Genomic DNA, 16,227 nt, shown 5'->3' with positions numbered 1-16,227 from the left:
ACGACCATGGTTCAGTTAGTGCAGGTACTGCCTGATGCAGAAAGCTGATGAATCATGGTAAGTTTACTTCTAACCTATTCACAGCATATACCCAATTAACTAATTGGGAAGCTCTATGCTAGCAGATAAAGACTGCAGCAAGATTAGAGAAATTTCATTTTATTCTGGATGTCCTCAAACTTATGTTCTTTGACTTAACTTTATCTAGATTGAGTTACCTCTGATTGGACTCATTGATTCTTACTACTGTTCTTAATTATACGTCTACAGTGTTCCCCCCAAAATAAGACCTAACCGGAAAATGAGCCCTAGCATGATTTTTCAGGAGGACATCCCCTGAACATAAGCCCTAATGCGTCTTTTGGAGCAAAATTTAATATAAGACCTGGTCTTATTTTCAGGGACACACAGCAGGTGCTACCTGAAAAGGTCATTCTCATCTAAAGACTACACTCAGACTCTGAATCTCTTTGGTCAGATACTCCAATAGCTCCCGTATGACTCATATTAAAATGTAAATTCTTGACTGTAACATTTAAACTGACCCCTTCATTTCCTCTATCGAGAATCTCAGTCAGGACCCTATAGGCCTTGAAGCCCCATCTTTTAAGCACCACATCCTTTAAGCACCACACCTTTGGGCATAGCTTCTTAGGAATCCTTCCCTAACCCTGAAAGGCCTTATGTGATATGTGCAAACATGCACGGCCACTGTCCCTCTTTCTTAAGCAAATTATTTAATAACTAATCTGTTATTTAATAGTTAAGGGTTAACAGATATATGTTACTTGAATTATATTCCATTTAATAACAAAAACCATATTTTGCCTATGATCTGTAATGTAGTTTACACTTTTTCACTCATAAAATTTTTAGGTAAATATAAAATGGACTTTTCATCAATATTAAACGTACTTAAAAACTACATCTTGTACATCTGTAAGAGTGGCACCAATACTCTTCAGCAAAAGATTTAAAGAACGAATCGCAACCAATCCTCCATGTTGTTCTGAATCTTTAGCTTCTTCTTTACCCGAACTCAGTGAAACACTTAAATGCAACTAAAGAAATAGAAATATTTAAATCACTATCTTCATAATGACAATTTTAATTTTTAAAATTCAATTTTATTTTAAACATCATGCCATAAATAAGATATCTAAGTTATCAGGATTATGCCAAAATTACTAAGTGGAAAATTAAAGAAATTTAAAATCTAATACAGTTCTTTTTAAATTTTAAATTCAGCAACATAAGATATATTTTGATATGATATTTAGTTCAATCCAATTCTTTTGCTAAACCTAGGAAAATACTAGTTTTTAAACATTTTTAATAATATTCTAGAAGTTGAAGTTGTTGAAAATAATTAAATATCTCCAAAAGTGAATGTTTCAACTAATAGAATTAAGTTAGCAGGATAAAGCCAGTTAAAAAGCACTTTTGTATGTATATACATATTATATAGATAGTTGTACAATCATTTTCTTCAAGTGTTATGTAAATAACTCAGAAACTTTGTGTTCAGACTTATATTCAGTTCCATTCAATATTCAAATTTTAAATCAAGATTACTTTATAAATTAATTTAAAACTTACACACTATAGTAAATAATACTGTATGGTAGTATTATTTAAAAGTTGCTAAGAGAGTAAATATTAAAAGTTTTCATCAGAAGAAAAAAATTTTTTGTAATACTGTGTAGTGACAAATGATAACTAAACTTATTGTGATCATTTTGTAGTATATACAAATATCAAATCATTACATTGTACACCTCAATGTAATTATAACCTCAATGTTGTGTCAATGTACACCTCAATGTTGTGTCAATTATAACTCAATGAAAAGAAAAATTTATACACACATCATACCCAAAATTTTGAAAATTGTCATTAAGCACCTTTACAGAAAACTAAGGTAACATAACGTAAGGTCAAGACATAAATATATAAACATATGCTGTAGGTGGCTTCACTATTGCCATATGGTGAAAATTATTATAAGAATAAATAAATATTTTAAAGGATTATTGCTTTATTTATTTATATTTGTAATTGTGAAGTTACAAAATTTATATACTATTAAAGAACATAATGTAAATACTATATCCCACCCCCAACAGATTCAGTCAATTTGCTATTTACCTAGATTATCAAGGAAAATAAAAATAACTTATTTTTCCCCTACCTTGAGAGGAGATATATGAAAGTATTCATAGAGACTGACTTGTGATGAATCTACTAATGAAACTGTTTTAAATTCTTCTTGGAAAGCTTCTGTATCTTTATGAAAAAGTTCAACCTATAAAGGAACATAAAATATTAAAAACTTAAGAGACCTAACTTCATGATGTATTGGAGCTAATAGCTCACACGCTGCAGAACACTCCCCTATAATATCCAGATCCAACATTATTCATGATTGGAAAGCTACTCCCTCCGAAGGAAACTGACATCTCTACTGTTAGGAAAGTTCTGTCTGTTACTCACAAACTGATAAGTGTATCTTATATGTTTCTATTCAATCCATTAAAGGACACTAAGCTTTTCTTCATGTGAGTATAGATTTTATTCCAAAAGGCCACTAATATGATCCGTCAACACTTTTTAAGGAATATTTGGTGTGTGTGTTTTTTTAAGTACAATCATTGTCCACTTGTAGCTTTTTGCTAAATGCCTTACCAACATCTAAGAGGCCAGGAATATAATAAAAAAGGGGGAAAGCACTGAAAATAATTTTGCATGAAGTGATTAGTGCTTTAATTCTTGATAATCAACATTACTTCTCTTCCAAACACTCACAAATCTAAGTTACTTCTGTGTTGAGAAATGGCCCAACATTCAAATTTTAACTTGTTGATAAAAACATCAAAATGACAGACTTATTGAAAGTATAAATAGAAACTGACTTCTGGGATGACAGTGTGAGGAGTTCTTTGGAACATCTCCCCAGTGAAACTGGTGAAAATTAAAACAACCCGAGCATTTAAGGCCTCTATAAATGCTACTAAGGGTATAAACAAATGAAACACCTATTTAAGAAAATCTACAAAAATTTGGTAAGAAAAGTGAGTCGGTGGTTTTTACTCAAGGACCATTCTCTCAATTTCCCCTCCCAGGTCAATAAGCCAGAATTCCACTGTAGACTGGTATATCCAAGAACACTGAGCTCCCTCTTTGCTCAGACTCCAGCTGGAGGACTTCCTTCCTGGGAGGCACAGGATGTCAGCACTTTTCATGGGCAAAGAGGGAAACTTTCTTTTTCTGCCCAGCCTCCACTCCTGGAGCAAAGGTTCTACTTGGGTGTCACACCACTAAGAATACTAGGGTTCTGATCACCCTTGCCCCACTCCCAGCTCCAAAGCTCTGGTTCAGATTTTACCTGGGGTGGGAAATAGGTTTTAAAACAGATAGTTCCTAATCTCTTCTGAAAGAAACTGACTTCATTTACAACAGTGTGAAGAAGTTCAAGCCAGAGTTCTAAGAAATGGTGGATGTTATGGTGAAAGGCAACTGGGAGGAAAATCACTGATTCAATGAAGATGAAGATACTGGCTAAACTGTAGGTCTGTGTGAGTTTTCATGAGAGAACCGGGGAAAGAGACAACTTAGAGAAGTCCTCCTGGGCTCAGAATATCAAACTCTGATCTCCAGATCAATTCCTTCAAAGAAGTCCAAATTTGATTGGATTAGTCTATAAGCAATTTGTGCCCTGAGGCATTTTTGAAAAACTAGCAATCAGCCAGCTACTAGCAATCAGCCTGCTACATATCCAGGAAGCTCAAGGAACTACAAGTGCAATAAATGCAAAGATGTTCACAAAACATTATTACTATATAATAGTAATAATGCTGAAAGTCATTATTCAGCAAGTCAAAGATCAGGAAAAAAGTCTTGAAACAGTGACTTATTACATACAAGGGGTCCCCAATAAGATTAATATTTGACTTCTTGGCAAAAGCAAGGGAGAAAGGTAGTAGGAACACATATTCAAAGTGCTCAAAGGGGAAAAAAAAACCTGTCAACTAAGAATCCTATATTCAGCATAGCTACTTTTCAAAATGAAGGGATACAAAGACATTCTCTGATTTGAAAAAACTGAGAATCTGTAGCTAGCAGGTCAACTTATAAGAAATACTAGCAGAAGTTCCTCAAACTGAAAAGCAAGTGATCTCAAATGGTAATTAGAATGCAAATCAAAAAACAAAAAGCACTGGTAAAGGTAATAATGTAATTATAAAAGACAGTACCAATACTTAATCTTTTCCCTTTCTTAACTGTTTTAAAAAGCAATTAATTAAATAATAGATATCATATATTGTTGGGCCTATGACAGACCCAGACTCTCTTATGAATATGAACACAAAAATCCTCACCAAAATTCTAGCAAACCAAATCCAGAAAAATATACAAAAAATTTATACACAAGATCCAGTATGATTTTTCTCAGGTATAAAATCACATTTTCAGATATTGGAAGATGAAAGCAACACAGGTTAAGGTAGTCTTTTTAAAGAGAGTTAGCAAATAGGAGGAAAGGTTTTAAGCCAGTAGTGGGGAGAAGATAATCAGTCATGTTCATATTACTGTTTTTCCTATTTTACTTTCTTTTACTTTCTACCAATGTACTCACCACAGCAGCACAATAAAAAATATACTCTTAAAATGAAGCAAATCATTTTAATACCTTTAAAATTTTATAATATCAGTTTTCTTAGCCCTCCTCTTTCCCTAATCCCTCCCATCAGTTTTATTATTGTCTTACCTCTGTTTTTTCAGTTACTTCAGCTTGTGTTATAAGTTCTGCTAAAGCATAGACAAACCCAAGATCTAACCTGAGATCCATTTCTTGTATCAACACTTTGAAGTACCTATATTACAAAGTAGAAAACATTAAAGATCATCAATTAACTGCACTAAGAAAATTAGATGAGAAAAAACTATTAGATAAATATTAGGAAAAACGGTAAATAGTAGAATGCTGAAACTTAGAACTTTCTAGAGGAGTAAATGATAATAATCCAGTATATGACATGGCAACATTACTCATAATAACAACAAACTCAAATATGAAAATGACTATAGAGAGGAATCATTAAGTAAACTGTGGTATGTAGTCATAGAACAGAATATTATATATTAGTCATTATGAATAAACTGTAGCTACATACCACAAAATGAATACATTTTAGTAAAAAGTTTAATGAAAAAAGCAAGTCATAGGAGTCTGTGTATAAGTTGAAAAAAAATTTTTTTAATTAGGAAAAAAAAAGGAAAATGAAGAAGCATAATGTTTAGACACACAAATACAGTAAAACTAATTTAAAAAGCAAGGGAATAAATATATTGTTTATCTTAGTGATAGGATAGAGGAAACAAGAAATAAGGGAGTAATACAGATGTGGATGTTTCTTGGACTGGGAGAAGACTGAATTTGAAAATACTATTTTTTCTTGTTTTGAAAACAATGTGCAATAATTACAGAGAACTTAAGAAAGAAAACAAATAAACAAAAAATATAATAAAATACCCATAATTTAGAAATGACTATTGTTAATACCTAGGCATATTTTCACTCAGAGGCTTCTGATTCTCCAGGATTACGAAATAATGAATAGATTTTTCCTATGACCTTTATAACTTAATATTTTACACTTAAATATTTGACTCATCTGAAATTTATTTTTTAAAAGAGTACAATTAATTCACATACTTAAAACATTATGGAACAAATAAGAAATATATTAAGAAACTTACTTAATACGTGATATCTGGGAATGTCCGGCAGATCTCATGACAATACTGACATCTGTAAAGGGCTTCGGTGCTGTAAAGGTTAATAAATATGATTAAACCTGTGATGCTTTGAACAAAAGAAAACAAGCATTTTCTTGCAATTTAATATACATCACAATAGTCAATGAAATTATTTACTAAATCATAATAATTTTAATCTTTGTAGTAATGATAGTAATTTTACTATTAATGATATTTTAATATTTAAAATAATAATTTTAATGTCAATTAAAATTATTAATATTTACACGATCCGATACAATCTTAATTTCAGACTCCAGGATTGTTTTTTTAAATTATCTGTATTCACTTTAATGATAAGTAATCCTTTAAATTAGTTATTTTAAACTAGAAGCAAGACATTAGAATCTTTAGGGAAACTTGTGAAAACACAGCTTTCAGGGTCTTGTCCCAGACTTCTAGGCTAGGTGCAAGGGCTTGGGCATGTACACTGGTCAAAAACCTAAGCAGATTATGAACACCCTCTTATATAGTTTCAAGTCAATGGTACAGAGGAGGGGGTGGAAAGCCGAAGGATAGGGGAGAGAAGTAGGGTAGTGAGAAGGGAAAAGGCAGTGAGGGGAAGAGGGATAGCAAAGAAGGAAGAAGGTAAAGGGAAGAAGACGACAGAAAAAAGGACTTGTCAGTCATTCTCATTTAGTGAATATAGGACAGTTTCTGTGGTTAGAAAACACTCTGAATCTGAACTTCCTCACAATTTATTCAAAGGTCCCAGTAGCTTTAAATAAGGGGTTTACAAATTAGTATTTTTTAAAAGTTAACATGCCTTAAAATTTAAATATATATTTCTAATCAATCCTTTCTTCAGTATTCACTCAGAGTTTTGATGACGTTAGTTGAGTAGAACGGTTTCATTTCATATTGTTATAGTAAAATAAACCAAACAGCTAATATAACCGCTTTTATGGCAATCTAAAACTACAAACAAACCTGAATCCAAGGCGACCGACTTGGGAGGTTTAATAGGATAAAACACAAATGGAAATATAGCACCATGTATCTGGTTTTGGATCTAAGAACGTTAAAGAAAAAAAAAGTCAGTATACTCATATGTTAATAACAGAACCCGAGTGGAATAACAAGGTTTAAGAAGTAGAAGGAATCAAAAATTATTGTCCCACATGGAAACTGAAGTGCTAAATAAAACAGACCATGGGAACACATAAGCCTACTGCTATGTTCCTTTAGAATATAATTGTTCCTTTAGAATATAAAAGACTGCTTTTTCATACTCACTTGTATTCTGTAAATTTGAATTCTAAATGATGATTGATGTGCAGATGTGCTATATTCCACTTTTAACGCTGGAAGATAATTTCTTCGTATAGCTATTGGATGTGGTTGCAGAATTTTCATGTTACTACCACTAGGTGTGAAGCAAACCTGAAAAATATGCCATCCCCCCCAGAAGAAACACATGGTATTTCTCTTTATCCATAATTGATTAAAATTAGAAACTATACCAAAAAACTTGAAAAATATACATGAAAATAATAGGCTAAATATTTGATTAAGTTTAGATTGAGATCCTTATAGTCCTTATCCATACAATTCACAAAAATATTCATACAGTCCATATAGCTTGGTTGTAATCACTTTTTTTGTAAATTTATCAAAAATGTGATAAAAGATAAAATGATTTTTGAAATAAAATAAATAATAAAACAATTTATTGCCTTGTTAGCCAAGGAACAGATCATTAGCATCTCAAGAGAAAGTCAACGTTTTTAATACAGATAACAGTCCTTTTAAAATATTTTATACAAACTATGTATGATACGATTCATTTTTTGTAAGGAAATCCAACTTCCCTTAAAAATTTACTAGTGATTAATGTAATTATAACAGATAAATATTAAATCTTCACGTTAGTACTTAAAAATATTACCGGAATGTTAGTGTCCAACTCAATAACCTTATCTTCTGAAGGTGAAGACTCAGTATATTCCTTAAATTCTTTCTCCAACATCTCAGTGTGCTTTACACTCATTGGCTTCCATCTTGCTTTCTTCTTGGGCTTTGTCTCCCAAACCACATCAGAACTTACATATGAAAGCAAAAATCATTGGTACTAATTAATGCATGTTTTCATTTTAACTGGTTTGTTACATGAATTACAAAACCTTAGAGAAATCTGCAACGCCTTCAGTTACATGCAAGTACATTACAAGTTTTAAAATATGAATTCATTTAATCAATCCTTATTAAACTTCTATTTAGGCACTATTCTAGGTGTTAGGAATATTATCAGTGGACATCTCTGTCATTCTGTAACTTTATTTTAGCAGAGGAGTGACAGACAATATATCGTAAATATAGTACATTAGCATATTTTAACATATTAGGAGGTGAAATGCTTTTGAAAGAAGAAAAAGTAGACTGGATAAGGTGGATCTAAAGTATTGGGATATGCAAAGTGGTGGCGGCTGCAGTTAAAATAGAGTTGTCAGCAGGCAGTTGTGTCATAGACAACATGAGATTTCAACAACCTTAAAGGAGATGAGTTACCCAGCAGACAACAGGAGAATATTTCAAGTAGAGGGACCAGACCAGCTAGGGCAAAGACTCCAAAGCAAAGCACCCTTGCAGTATATGAAGAAGAGCAAGGAGGCTGTCATACCAAGAACATGTTAAGAGTAGAAGATGAAGTAAGACAGATAGTGGAAGGCCAAATAATGGGAAAGCTTTGTAGGATAAAGACTTTGAGTTTTATTCTGAGATGAGGAACCACTGAAAGATTATGAGAAGATGAGTGATGTGATCTGACTTAAGCTTTGTTAGGAATACCCTGTGTCGGAATGGGGGAGAAGGAAAAAGGGGATGATGGCCAGAAGCAGGAAAACTTGTTAGGAGTTTAATATAGCAAGCCAGGAGAGAAAGGGTGATAGTTCTGCCTAGGGTGGTAAAAGTGAGGTAGTGAAAAGTGGTCAGATTCAATGTGTGTTCTGAAGGTAGAACCAGCACAAAACTTCTAGATGGATTAGATGTAGGGTGTGAGATAATCAAGATGATTTCAAAGAATGTAGTTGTCATTAACTCCAATGGGGAGGAAGGTTTTGGTAGGAGGAGCTCGAGTTGGGTTTTAAGCATATAAAGTTTAAGAAGTCTCTTAGACATCTGAGCAGAGATTTTGTGTAGGCAGCTGTATATACAAGACTGGAGTTCAGAACAAAAATCTGTCTGCAGATTATTTCTAGAAATTTTTGGCATATATATGGTTTTTGAAATCATAAAACTGAAACAGAGAACAGAACAGAGCATCAGGGCACCTAGTATTATGCAGTTGAGAAGATGACAAGGAACCAACAAATGAAACTGAGAATGTTGGGATAGAGAGAAAAACCAAGATGGTGTATCTTGGAAGTCAAGTCAAAGAAACCATATCAAGGAGTGATCTGTGTTAAATGTTAGGAGCTTAGGCAACATGAGGACTGGTAATTGTACACTAGACCTGGCAATACACAGGTCTCTGGTGATTTTGACAACACCAGTTTCATGATATGTTGAAAACAAAAGCCAGTTTGGAGTGGTTAAACAAAAAGTGGGTAAAAAACAATTGGAGACAGTGTACATATCAAGCTCTTCTGTAATGGACAAAATTTTTGAGCAGTTTGGCTATAAAGGGAAGCAAAGAAATAGGCAGGAAGGAGGTAGAAGGGAAAGTAGGCTCAAGAGTTGCTGATTTTTTGGGGGGTTGAGAGAAATAACATTGATGGGAACAATCCAAAAAAATAGCCAAAAACTGTTGACACAGGAGAAAGAAAGAATTGATAAATCAATGCCTCAAGAGGCAAAAGGGAATGGAATACAATGCAAAAGTAGAAAACTATGATTAAATAGGAGCACATATAATATAGCTATTATAACTTTGGGGAAGTATGTTGGCACAATACGTAGGTGAAAAATGCTGGTGAATAGGAAGTTAATATTGAGGGGAGAGCCTTTGAAAATTCTCTCTTGATTGCTTCAATTTTCTCAGTGAAATGGGATGCAAGGCTGAGAGAGGGAATGGGGATTTAAAAGGAGACAAAGTGTGAAACAATAATCTAGGAGAGTGAACAGAACAAATATAATTCACTGAAAAATTGCTGAAAGAATTAAACACAGAATAAAAAAAAAAATCTATCCACATTTTAAAATTACTTCACTCTTCTAAGTATGTGTTATTTAATTTTATTAAGTATTTTATTTGTTTATTTCTTCTAAAATTTATGTTCACTTAATAAACAGAAAGGTAGGAACCATGTATTATTCCTGCTTGCTTTCAAATCATGCACATCATAGCATAGGACACAGCATATAACAAACAGGTTTAACAGGCTTAAAATCTGTTGAGTATTTGACTTTTTTGTTTAAATAATGAACATATTTTTTGAGAATAAATATTTCTAGGAAAATAATTTCCTTTTAAATGGCAGGGATTCTAGATGAATTTAGAGAAAACAAAATTAAATCTGTACTGTATACCTTTAAAATATACATATTTATTTAAGAATTCAAGTCAAATAGAGGATTAAAACTACATTATCCTGCTTCTACAGACTGGAATCCAGAAATACTCTCAAATTAGGCACTAATCTATATAATTAATTTTACTTTAAGCGTTTATGAACAGAAATAGGAAGTTTATAAGGGAAGAAAAGAGTTTTACTAGTGATGACTTATATGGGGAATGATAAATATAGTGCTACCTTAATTAGATCTTAAAGTGTCAAAATCAAATTAGAATTGTCTTTATTCCTTCAACAACTATTTATGGAGCATCTACAATGTAACCAACACTGTGTAAGTGGCAATAAACAAATAAACATTTCCTTATACCATGTTAAAGTATACGTTTTTCAAGTTGAATAGTCTATATTCTAACTTTTTAGAGAGCTGAAAAATAAACAACATCATGAGGGATTTATAAATTTGATTTTTGATATATTTTCATCTCAAAGGGCAAAAAAAAATCTCATAAGCACCTTTAAATTAGCATTACCTTAGTATCAATGAACAGTCAAAACACATGTTAAACTACATTATTTTAGATTTTACAATCACCATTCTTAATAATTAAAAACGGATCATTTCAATTTATCCAAATTTTAATTTGTCTAACCTTGTAATGCCAATATAGGCTACTTCTTGCTTTGTGTAATTATTGATGAGAGAAATTCCAACATCTTGTAATGCCAACACAATTTCTTGCTCTGCTAACTCTGCTTTTTCACTTTCATATGTCACTTTAAATACCTGTGGATCTTCAGTGAATAAAATAATGCGTTGTAAGCCTTCAAAGAATGAAACTAAATAAATAGTGTTTTTTCCCGAATCTATAGCTCTCATCATATCCTAAAATAAAACCATCAAAACACAAAAAATTAGTTTGGTCCCAACCAATACAAATCTAGATTTCATTTAAAAAAAAAAAATGAGATAGTAATGGCATCTCCTTCATAGGGACGAACAAACTAAATGAATTAATATTTGTGTAACATTTGGAAATTTACATAATTAGAATCATTTGATATCAGCATCCATCATTATTAAGTTATTAATCAGTAAGACATGTCAATTGTTCGTTTAACATTTTCATAAAATCAAATTAAATAGTCTTCCTTTGTAGGCTTATCAATAACACAAAATATTATTTTTTCTCCGTTATTCTAAGACTAACCACAGTGTCAGCTGTTAAGTTGTTCAGGCAGAAATTCGTATTTCCTTACAGAGATGAAATAAAGGATAAAAAGTATCTGACACCTCAACTACATGCTCTACAAAACATGGATATTCATCATAGGTGAATAATTCTGCAGGAAGCCCTTCTATGTAATCAGGGTCTTGATGATTCAATAACAATATAGCAAATTCTAATAATTAAATGCCAGCCATGAATTTCTAGTTAAGTAAATACTCTGATTAACAAGAAATTTTAATATATAGTACACATTCATGTTATAATCCACTGAAATTAAAAACTGGATCGTTACCATAAAATCATTACCTAGGAAAAATCATGTTACTTATAATACTTTCTAAAATAGCAAAAAAAAATTTTGAGAAGAAAAAAATCTTATTTTTTTTATTTTTGGAAGTCTTTCTAATATTTTGTAGTGGATTTCAGATTTTTTTTTATAAAATTCAACTATCATTATGACATATATATGCAAAAGTACTAAACAGATCAAATACAAGATTATTTTTTTTTAAAAATTTTTTTTTTTTCTCTACTAAATCTAATAAAAAAAAAAAAAAAATATCAAAGTTATTACAGGCACAGCTCTCAGATATTTTTTTTTTTAAAAACCTATTCTGTACTCCACAACAACAACACTGGAAAAAAAAAAAAAAAAACCAATAATATGCTAAGAGAAAGTAACTCTAAACTCAGAATTCCTTATTCAAAAAAAAAATCCTTCAATGAAGAAAAGTAAACAAAAAAATGATTCCTAAGGATAAATAAAAACAACTAAATTTCACCATCAACAGATTCACATTATTTATCGCAACATGATTGTCCATATAGAAAGATAAAACCAAATAATCAATATTAGTAATAGAATTCAGTGAATCTTCTGGATACAAAGTCAATACACAAAATGCCATTACATTCCTATATGCTAAGTTTAATTTTAAAAAGATATTTTGAGTTTCTGCTCTAGCAGTTGATGACTAGGGGGTCTTGCACCAACACTCTTGCTAAGAACAAAAGCTGACTATATATATACATAAATATACGTATGTATGTATATATATGTATATGTATATATATGTATATGTACATATGTGTATATACAACTGCAGGCTAAGATAGCGTGGCTTCATTGGTGAATTCTAGCAAACATTCAAGGAAGAAATCATACCAATCTTAAATTCTTTCAGATAATAGGAAAATCATAAGTATTCCCCAACATGTTTTAGAAGTCAGCATAACTTTAGTATCAAAATCTGGTAAGAACATTCAATATAGGCATGTTTCGGACCAACTTCTCTCATGAATATAAGCAAAAGCTTAAAACATTAGCAAACCAATTCCAGAAATACAAGATTGTTCTAATATTAAAAACCAACCACATAATTTATCCTCCCAATAAGATAAAGTCCAAATATCATATAATCATCTCAATAGATAAAAGAATGAAAAAGCATAAAAATTGATACAAATTCAATACTTACTCATTTATACATACATAGACACAAACAACATTTTTACAAACTAAGTAGAAGGCAACTGCCTTAATGTTACAGAGTATTTCCTTACAAAAAAAATACCTACAGTAAAGGTGTATTTAATAATGGAATGTTCATTTCTCCTCTAAAAGGGGAGAGAAGCACTTGCCTATTGATAGGAAGAAATAATAACTAGTAGTAAGAAGAAATAGAGTGGAATAGGGGTCAAATTAAGATGTATTTTGAAAGAATAAGAAAATTTTAATAAAACAATTTCTGAAAGCCATTTAAAAATGGTACTGGAAAATGTTTATGCATAACTTTATTAAAAAAATAAATCAACAATGGCTTGTGACCAGAAATATATTCTTTAGTTAGTAGATCCCTAAATGTTCCTCACAGAAGTGAAAATGACCTAAATAAGATAACTGTCAATGAAGAGCGTGTATGTTTTTGAGGTGAATGCTGGAAGCACCTCCTAAGCACAATTTACCTTTATGATGTAATGGAAGCAAGTGATGATGTAGACAAAATAAGACTACTTCTGATTTTAAACATTTTTGGTTAAATTAAAGTTTGAATACTGCTTTTAAAATCTTTGGCAGTATTTTTAGAAGTGTAGACTGAAAACCAGCAAGACTGAAAGAGAATACTGTGTTAAAAAAAAAAAAAAAGCTGCTGAGAACACCAGAATAATTAGCCCAGTACATACATCCTTTTGTGTTACTTCACCGTGGGTTTTTCCACAAATCCACTTCAGTTTTCTAGAGCCCACAGGATCAGCCCATGTGTAAAATACTGCTTTTCCAGGAGGGAGTGAATCTTCTATTTCAGTAAGAGAACTGACATAAATAGTAAAAATACACGTTACAGTAAGCGCAAGTATATGAATATATAAAGCATGCAAAATAATACTTCATTAATTCTGAGTCCATTAATTGAGATTTGAGATAGTTCTGATTAAGAGTAAACTGAATTTTTTCCTTATTCAATGGAAAAGAGGTTTTCTAAAAAAATGAGAATATTTCAAGGCAAATATTTGTCTTACTTAGGAAGTAAAGGTCTTCAGGTCTTTGAAATTACTTTGTCAACTTTTGTGTTAATACAAATTAGTTATGGAAGAAAATTATTCCAATTACTTCATCTTTCTATACTAAATTTGAGAGAAATTAATTTAGTTGGTAACCTTTTCCTAAGTATTGGTTTTGGTCTGACAAAAACATTACAGTTCAATTACTTTTAAAACTCATAAGACATAGGATATAAATCTAAGAAATTCAATCAATTCACAAAATAATTTCCAGAATAAAAATAAAATTAGAGAAGTCACAAAGAAATAATAAAATATAACTTTTTGGATCTGAAGAAGTTGACTCTCTAGAGTAAATGACTTTATTGGATATCAGACAAAATTAGTAACAACAGAATATTAGTAAAATTAGTAAAATATTAAAATTTTAAGAATATAAGGGGAAACTGGCCTATAAACCTAGGAAAATCAGTTACCCACAAAGGAATAAAAATAAGACTGGTCTTACACTTTTCTATAATAATAAATGCTAGAAAACAATGTCTACACGATTTTGAGGAAAAAAGGTTATGACTTAAAATTTTATATCAAATTGTCATTAATTTGCAAAAGCAAGATATTTTCAAACAAGCAATAACAAGCATAACATATTATTCACAAATCCTTACTGAAAAACTAATGTAAAGGTTTTTTCCAACCAAGCCAGAGAAGATTCGAAATAAAAACTTAAGAACTGTAATATAGAAATATTAAGCAACTATACCAGCCAAATAGATCAACTTGTTAATGTTATAAATCAACGCAAATGCAAAACTCAACTAAACATATTTTTGAAAAACTAACCATTTTCTATTAATCTGAGTAAAAAAAAAATCCCAAGTTTTATTCATAAGAAGCCAAGAATTTGGAAAGAGAAGATGAAGAAAATGCGCAAGTATTCCAAATTTTTCATGGGTAAGTTAGCAAATACTGTTTCACTCTCAAAATTTGAAATGCATCAAAATCTTCAAGAACAAAAAAGTAATTATCTAGGACAGAAACAGAACATCTATTTTCCAACTCATCATTAGAAAAAATAATCCATATTACAAAAATAATGTAGCAAGGAATCATAAATTATAAGAATTACAAATGGGTGAAAGATCTTTATTAAACTATAAACAGATTCTAAGGTTATAAAATTGGCATGAAATTCTCAACAATAGAGGAGTATTTAATTATAGTGATTCTAAAAGATGGAATATCATGCATTCATTAAAAATTGTTTTTCAAGCAAATTTACATGCTCACAATAGCTACTAAAAACAAGAGATTCAGAAAGATAGCTAGCTAGATAGACAGAATGAGAAAATAGTACAAAAAGAATTGCATCACAATTTGACAACGTTGGGATTCCAGGAATTAGTGTCCTATTCAGTTTTTCTATAGAATTAAAAAAATTGACAACTACTTTTTTTATAACCAGGAAATAACTAACAACCATATCAGCAACAACAAAAAAGCCAAGGTAAGGGAAAGCAGAGGAGAGAAAAGCCCTATATTCCTTTTATTTTTCATGAAAAAACTATCAAATACAAATATGTTGATCAGATAAAATAAAAACTAACCATAGTCCTCAGAATGTTAACTGTGTATGTGTGTACATGTCTTAAACTCACAAAAAAAGACAATACAATGAGACAAATGCTTTAATACACAAAGGCGCTATCAAAAACTGGGTGTATAGATTAAGGTGGTAAGGAAGGGATCACATGGAAGTGGAGCTTTTCTAGAAGATAGAAGCACCTATAAAGGTAAAAATGCATGGAAGTCCCTGGAACATTCAGGGAACAAATATTTCAGTTGGTCTTAAGTATTAAAAGTTACGGAACTTTTACGGAAAATGTTTAGAAAGGTAGCATAGAAATGTTTTATTTGAAAAGAAATTGAAGGCCACTAAAGAACTTTAAACAGGAGAGACATATGATTATTAGTATTTTTGGAAACCTACCTCTAGTGGTAAATGGAGGATTTACTAAAGAAAGACTAGAGATACATATCAAAAATCTACTCAAATAGATAAGACATGCTGGAAGCCTGAAACGACAGGAGAAATTAGACAAGTGGAGAAGATTTGTCCTTTTTTTTTTTCCTGCTTCTTTCTTTTTCTATTTTTATTTATTTTGGTGGATGAGAAGATTTCTTTTAAAAAAAAAAGAGTTTAACTAATTGGATAGTGTGGT

At 31.1% G+C, this 16,227-nt stretch overlaps 1 protein-coding gene across 3 annotated transcripts in view; it reads right to left on the bottom strand.

Moving 5' to 3' along the window:
• VPS13A (vacuolar protein sorting 13 homolog A) overlaps positions 1-16,227 on the bottom strand; it is a 194,256-nt gene that overhangs the window by 36,160 nt on the left and 141,869 nt on the right. For all 3 annotated transcript variants that reach the window (XM_019736649.2, XM_019736650.2, XM_019736651.2), the window contains exons 53-61: positions 13,688-13,817; positions 10,925-11,157; positions 7,709-7,862; positions 7,057-7,203; positions 6,751-6,832; positions 5,761-5,830; positions 4,769-4,874; positions 2,192-2,305; positions 916-1,061 (exon numbers count right to left, since the gene is read on the bottom strand). In XM_019736649.2, the coding sequence (XP_019592208.2) occupies positions 916-1,061; positions 2,192-2,305; positions 4,769-4,874; positions 5,761-5,830; positions 6,751-6,832; positions 7,057-7,203; positions 7,709-7,862; positions 10,925-11,157; positions 13,688-13,817 (1,182 nt within the window). The remainder of the gene's footprint in view (positions 1-915; positions 1,062-2,191; positions 2,306-4,768; positions 4,875-5,760; positions 5,831-6,750; positions 6,833-7,056; positions 7,204-7,708; positions 7,863-10,924; positions 11,158-13,687; positions 13,818-16,227) is intronic.

This window comes from Rhinolophus sinicus, linkage group LG04 (assembly GCF_036562045.2).
Source record: "Rhinolophus sinicus isolate RSC01 linkage group LG04, ASM3656204v1, whole genome shotgun sequence".
Classification (NCBI taxonomy): domain Eukaryota; kingdom Metazoa; phylum Chordata; class Mammalia; order Chiroptera; family Rhinolophidae; genus Rhinolophus; species Rhinolophus sinicus.
Note: the sequence above shows the minus strand (reverse complement) of the source record. Positions and strands in the feature narration are given on the sequence as shown.